The sequence below is a fragment of the Auxenochlorella protothecoides genome (genome assembly GCF_000733215.1).
Source record: "Auxenochlorella protothecoides strain 0710 unplaced genomic scaffold scaffold73, whole genome shotgun sequence".
In the NCBI taxonomy this organism is placed as follows: Eukaryota; Viridiplantae; Chlorophyta; class Trebouxiophyceae; order Chlorellales; family Chlorellaceae; genus Auxenochlorella; species Auxenochlorella protothecoides.
The window spans coordinates 2,275-8,697 of record NW_011934402.1 but is presented as its reverse complement, the minus strand read 5'-3'; the positions used below and the strand labels follow the sequence as shown (position 1 = coordinate 8,697).

The 6,423-nt window shown below is 62.2% G+C and overlaps 2 protein-coding genes across 2 annotated transcripts in view; both read left to right on the top strand.

Annotated features, from left to right (window-relative positions):
* The window catches only part of F751_5909 (DNA replication licensing factor MCM4), a gene marked incomplete at both ends in the record, with an annotated part of 6,299 nt that extends 1,902 nt beyond the window's left edge, over positions 1–4,397 (top strand). Inside the window, 12 exons of the mRNA XM_011402866.1 lie at positions 170–309; positions 527–637; positions 865–930; positions 1,157–1,255; positions 1,419–1,652; positions 1,882–1,964; positions 2,173–2,257; positions 2,520–2,630; positions 2,855–2,933; positions 3,075–3,277; positions 3,505–3,642; positions 3,984–4,397. Of these exons, the coding sequence (XP_011401168.1) occupies positions 170–309; positions 527–637; positions 865–930; positions 1,157–1,255; positions 1,419–1,652; positions 1,882–1,964; positions 2,173–2,257; positions 2,520–2,630; positions 2,855–2,933; positions 3,075–3,277; positions 3,505–3,642; positions 3,984–4,397 (1,763 nt within the window). The remainder of the gene's footprint in view (positions 1–169; positions 310–526; positions 638–864; positions 931–1,156; positions 1,256–1,418; positions 1,653–1,881; positions 1,965–2,172; positions 2,258–2,519; positions 2,631–2,854; positions 2,934–3,074; positions 3,278–3,504; positions 3,643–3,983) is intronic.
* A 496-nt stretch (positions 4,398–4,893) lies between these two features.
* Positions 4,894–5,070, top strand: F751_5908 (hypothetical protein; the record flags this gene model as incomplete). The annotated part of the gene is made up of 1 exon (XM_011402865.1): positions 4,894–5,070. The coding sequence occupies one exon, from the start codon at positions 4,894–4,896 to the stop codon at positions 5,068–5,070; it is 177 nt and encodes a 58-aa protein (XP_011401167.1).
* Between the last annotated feature and the right edge of the window lie 1,353 nt (positions 5,071–6,423).

Here is a 6,423-nt window from a genome sequence, read left to right as displayed (position 1 = left end):
GGGGTCCGGGAGCTCAGAGTGGAGCTGTGTTACAGGAAACGGGCAGTGCCTATCGAGTCAGATGCATACCAGAGAGGCTGCCGGTGGTTGGTTCCAGCAAGCGCGGCGATCTCGTGCACTCATGCCATGCCAGGGTCCTCGCATCACATTCCACATACCCCATGCGGAGCCGCAAACCACCCCCCTCCCTGCCCCCTACTTCGCAGCCTGGCCCTGTTCCGCTGCATGCAGTGCGGGCACGAGGTGGTGGAGTGGAACGATAGGGGCAAGGTGAACGAGCCCTCCACCTGCCCCAGCCCCTCCTGCCAGGTGCGGGCAGGTGTGTGTGTTGCTTGGGGACTGGAGTGGGCCGAGCGGGGATGCCCAGGAGGAATGGGAGTGGGAGCCCGCCTGGTCCTGGGCCCGGCACTAGGGAGCACAGACTGCACTCAAGGTGGCAGTGGCATGGACGTCGTTCACCCCTACACCATGCCCTGCCACACCCTCCACATGCAATCCTCCCACCACCACCCATCCTGCGCTGCAGGCGCGGTACAGCATGCAGATGCTGTACAACCGCTCCTGCTTCCTGGACAAGCAGCTGATGAAGATGCAGGAGAACCCCAACGACATCCCGGAGGGCGAGACGCCGCACACCGTCACCATGTTTTCACGCCAGGCACGCTTGCAGAGGGCGGGAGGGAGGCGTCAGGGACCTGATGTTCGGCCTGCATGCACGTCTGCGTGACCGTCGCTGGTGCTGGGGGTGTGTGCGCGAGGCTGAGCCTCCCACCGTGGAGGACCACTGGGTCATGGAAAGGGCTCCTGGAACCTGCTGGAACCTCCAACTCAGTGGACTCGGCCATGGGCCCCCTCATCACACAGGATCTGGTGGACCTGGCCAAGCCGGGCGACCGCATCACCGTCACCGGCGTGTACCGAGCTGCAGGCGTACGCGTGAACCCCCGCCTCCGCGAAACCAAGGCGAGTGGAAGGGGGACGGGGGGGGGGGGGGGGAGGGGCGTTTTCAGGAGGCGCGTCGGTTGAGATGTTGGGTCGGGGGGTGCTCCTCGGTAGTGGTGATGGATCAGATTGGGGCCTTGCTGCCTCCCAATCACGTGGCTTTCTTTCCAAATGTTCACAGAAACATGTTCCACCCTTCCTCATCTGCCCACAGGCTGTGTACAAGACCTACCTGGACGTGGTCCACGTGGAGAAGAACGAGTCGACCTCCCTCTTCTCCCTCTCCGACACGCTGGCCGCCGAGGAGGGCGAGGTGAGGCCCCTGTGCGTGTTGGGGGGGTGGGGACAGGAGGCTTGGAGAAGGCCAGGCTGTGCATGGGGTCCAGGCATTTGTTCATGCGACTGTTGCCCAAGCTTCCCTCCTTTCTTACAGCAGGCAAACCCAGCCTCACCCCCTCACGCCACCCCGCTCCCAGGAGCTGCCCGCTCACCTGACGGCGGCGGCCAAGGCCGGCGACGCCCAGAACAACGGGGTGCGCACCAACAACGTGACGGGGGAGGAGATGGCGGAGAAGAGGACGCAGCTGCAGGCCATCGCCGCCGACCCGGATGTGTACGAAAAGCTGGCGGCCTCGCTGGCGCCCTCCATCTGGCAGCTGGACGACGTGAAGAAGGGCCTCCTCTGCCAGCTGTTTGGTGGGGTGTCCAAGGTGAGGGCTTGTCTTTGTGGGGGTGGAGGGGCGGGTGCTCTGGATGCGAGGACAGTCTTGTGAGGAGTCGTACAAGCAGAGCGCGTTGCTGCTTGTACGACCTGCGCCTCAGAGACGGGGGGTAGAGCCCATCTTGCCATTGGATTGCCCTGTCCCTGTGCTCTGTAGGGCCGGAACCCCAGATCCCTGACCTCATCATCCCTCCAAACCCTCAAATACACGCACACAGACCCTGCCCGGTGTCAAGACGCGTGGGGAGATCAATGTGCTGCTCGTGGGAGACCCGGGAGTGTCCAAGTCCCAAATCCTAAGGTATCGGATGGTGGGGTTGCTGGGAGGGACAGCGGTGGGACAGGCTGTGCTGAGCTGATGGTGTGGCTTGTGCCCTCTCCAATGCAGCCAGAACCCGCCCGCTATGCCTGGCAGAGTCTTGCAGGCAGGTATCCCTGAGCGGTCAATTCCAGCCAGGATCGAGCAGTTGCCCACCAATCTCCTCACTCACCCGCTACCCGACCGACAGCTATGTGCACAAGCTTGCGCCAAGGGGAATCTACACCTCCGGCAAGGGATCCTCGGCAGTGGGATTGACAGCCTACGTTACGCGGGTGAGGGTGGGGGGTTTGAGGGAACCTGTCGGATGGCGGGACATGAAGGTGATGGCAGAGGCAACTTGCTGGCCTGTGAGGCTGGAGGATGATCGCTGGCCCATCGTATGGCTAATCGGGATTTCCATCTCCTTCCGTATTGGTATTCTTTGTGCACATATGCGGCCTTCCTTCCGACATGATCAGGTCTTTTGGACACCCATCCTCAGATGGATGTCAAATCCTCAGTCCTCATCCTCCACCTCCACCAATCCTCACACAGGACCCCGAGACCAAGGAAATGGTGCTGGAGAGCGGAGCCCTGGTGCTCTCAGATCGCGGCATCTGCTGCATCGATGAGTTTGACAAGATGTCCGAGGCGGCACGCAGCATGGTGAGGGGGGAGGATGGAAAGTAGATATCTGAGGAGCATGATGCGAGGCTGTGGCTGTAATTCGTGCAAGACTGTGAGGAGGTCCACCTCTCAAGCGCAGCGCTCCTGGTGGTCAACTGTGTTCTGAGAATCGAAACCAGCCATCATCATCCGCCAGGGTGTAAAGGGGTCTAAGCTTGCCAGCTCACATTCCCCTGTCCTCCTCCCCTGAATCCTGCCCACAGTTGCATGAGGTCATGGAGCAGCAGACCATCTCGGTCGCAAAAGCCGGCATCATTGCCACCCTGAATGCCCGGACTTCTGGTGAGCTGACTGCCCAGAATGCCTCATCGAAACCTGAGATCGAGTTTTGTCACGCGGAAACCTTTACATGCGTGACTCAAGGTGGATGATCAGTCTTCTTCCCACCTCCACTCCCACCTCCATTCCCCGTCCCCTGTACAGTGCTGGCCAGCGCCAACCCCGTCGGCTCCCGGTACAACCCCCAGCTGAGCGTGGTGGAGAACATCCAGCTCCCCCCTTCCCTCATGTCCCGCTTCGACCTCATCTACCTGCTGCTGGACAAGCCCAACGAGGCATCTGACCGGAAGCTGGCCAAACACCTGGTCTCCCTGTTCGGGGACAGGTCCAACCTGGAGGCCAAGAAGGTGGGGCGGCAGTGCCTGGACGAGGGTCTTGGTTGGCGCGGTGCAGTGGAAGCCTGAGCCGGTGTGACAGCGGTGCTTGGATCAATGCCATGGGGATTCATGCCGACATGCGCTTGGCGTACTTGGCTTTGGAACAAGGCGGATGCTGGGATGGTCACCTTGGCCCCCAAGTCTCACCTTTTCCACGTCAATGCAAGACCTCCACACACTTCCCTGCTGCCCAACAGGCCCCGATTGCCGCCGAACTGCTCAAGGAGTACATCGCCTTTGCGCGCGCCACCTGCCACCCGGCCCTGTCCTCCGAGGCGGCCGAAGCCCTGGCGACATCGTACGCCGAGATGCGGAGCATGGGCATGAGCCGGAAGGTGTGTGAGATAGGCATGCCAGGGCTTCGTTGTTTGGGGGGGGAGGGGGTGAACTGGAAGGGGGGATGTGGTGCGTGCAGCGTCGAGGGAGACTGCCGCCCAAAAATCATGCGAGGCGGCGAGCCAGGGGCACTGGATCTTACATACAGGCGTGCATGCACCTGCCGCGGAACTCAGAGACCTTTGATGAACCGTGCAAGCAGGATCATAACACCAGCATGTCCTGCCACCCTGCAAACATCCACGCCAGCCACCATCAACAGCCGCCAAACCAGAAGCTCACAACCTCCTCCCCCACCCCACCCCACCCCACCCCACCCCACCCCCGCCACTACTTGCAGACGGTGAGTGCCACGCCGCGCCAGCTGGAGTCCCTGATCCGGCTGTCGGAGTCGCTGGCACGCATGCGCCTGGCGGCCACGGTGACGGTGGACGACGTGACGGAAGCGGTGCGCCTGATGAAGGTGGCGATGCAGCAGAGCTCCATCGACCCGCGCACGGGGCAGATCGACATGGACGTCATCCAGACCGGGGTGTCGGCCGCGGAGCGCGGCATGAAGGCCCGGCTGTCCGGCGAGGTCCGCGCCCTGCTCCAGGCGCGGCTTGGTGGCCAGGGCATGCGCCTGGCAGAGCTGCTGGAAGGCATGAACGCGCAGGCCAGCGTCCACGTCAGCGAGCGCGATCTGCGCCTGGCCCTGTCCGAGCTGGAGGAGGACTACCGCCTGGCCGCCGGGGTCATCACCGCGCGGACCTGACAAGGGATTTTGGGGGGGGGATGTGCCAGACCCTGGGCACGGCTCTTTCCTCCATTGGATCTAAGTCTCAGAAGTTCCACCTACCCACCCATCCATTAAGACCCTCTGCTTGACCAGCCTGACCCATTTCCGGGAGGGTGTGTACATCACGATGACACGAGAACAAGGGCACAGAGCTGGAAATGAAGCTGGCATTCCACACTGTCCATCAGCTTCCCGGCAGGTCCTGCTGCCGCACACGCTGCAGGACGACGGCCTGGGAGTCCAGGCGCGCGTAGAGCGGGCCCAGTGAGTCGCGGCACAGCTCGCCGCCCTCCACGTCCTGGGCCCAGTATCTGTATGTGTGTGTGTGTTTTGGGGGAAGAGGGGTGAGGGAAGTGGCAGGGAGGGTCAGCGGCGGTGTCTGCCAGCGGGTATAGCAGAGTGGGTGGGGAGCGGTGGGGCGGAGGGGCTTGCAACCGCCTCTGTTGTGCGGGCACCCGACTCATACTCAACCATGTTTCCCTCTTTCCACCTCAGCCGTCGCGCACGTGTAGGTGGAGTGGATGGTGATGCGGGAGGTGGGCATGACGAAGATGCCCTCGTGCCTGGTCTCCACCCCCTCCAGCGCCGTCAGCGTGTCCCACCCCTCGGTTACCTCACTGGCGTGGACGGGGCGGTATGGGGGCATTGAGGAGTGAGCGACTTGGCGGGTCTGGCCAGGGGAGCCAAGGTGCTTGGCACACCCATGGCACGAAATAATGACATAGCCCACCCAGGCTCGTCCTCCATGCCGGGGCGCACCCAAACACGGTGTACTGCATGTCCAGGTGGGGGGCTGGGCCAAGCAGGATTGAGAAGGAGGAGCCCCCAGACTCGGGGTCGCTGTGCCTCGCCAACGAAAGCACGCCGCGCTTGTCGTGCTTCACCGCGGGAGTGACCTCTAGGGGCACGTGCTTTGCTGCCAGATCCTGTCCGGGAGGGGTGGTGCAGTGTGTGGTTGTATTTTAGGAAACATGTCCATGGTCACAGTGCAGGAGCACATGTGTCACCACACAAACCGCATTGCCAGGTGGCTTGACGGACACACCCCACACTCTCATCACCGCGTCTGCCGTCCCACACTCAAGAAGCTTCCCACCCTCTGACGCCAGTCCATGGCTGCCAGGCGGCCGCCGGCCACATCCGCAGTCTGCGCCACGAAGCCCTTATCCACGCGGAAGAAATGGTTGGTGTTGTATGCTCCAGCCTCCATGAGACTGTATATGAGGTCGACGGTCTTGGGTGCGACCTGAGGGGTGCAGGGCAAGCTGATAAGGAGGGGCCTCTGGCAATCATGTGAGGAGAGACTCCAGGGAGTAGGTCAGCAAGCACCCCACTCCAGCCGGGAGGAGGAGAGCGGGGCATCCGCAGAAACCCACGTTGGCATAGAAGGCCATGTGGATGTCTCCATGGTCCGTCTGGAACACGGCTCTAAAGTTACTCAGGTCTGGCCCGGCCACTGCCACGGCGAGGCAGGCCATAATGACGAGGCTCCCGGTCCAGCCCTTCGACATCATTGTGTATGGGCGCGCAGCCAGAGTTTTCCCCTTGCTTCTCCAGCTACTAAGATATTGTCGAGCATGTAGTAGTGGCGGCGTATGCTTCGCACGAGCCGAAGATATGCCGCTACCGGGCTTGCGCCGGTTGCACAGCTGCTTCCCGCAAGCGGGATCTGACTGGCGCAGTTGGTTGCCTCTAATGGCGAACCAGAGGGGGTGGGAGGGCGGGAGAAGGGGAAGCAGGGGGTCCACCAAATGCAGTGGGACGAAGTGCATTCTCAAAAAAGCACTTGGCTAGCATCAGGATGTTGGCCGCTCCGTTGACGTCGCGGTTCACGACGTTGACCTTGTAGGCCTTGTTCGTGCACCGCTTCGTGTCCCACACGTCCATCAGCTTCTCCTCACCATTGCGGACCCGCACGTACTGGTGGGCGTGCAGGGTGGCGTGACAGGCGCAACACAGCTTTGATGACCTGTGCTCGTCAACCACCACCACCCTGCACACC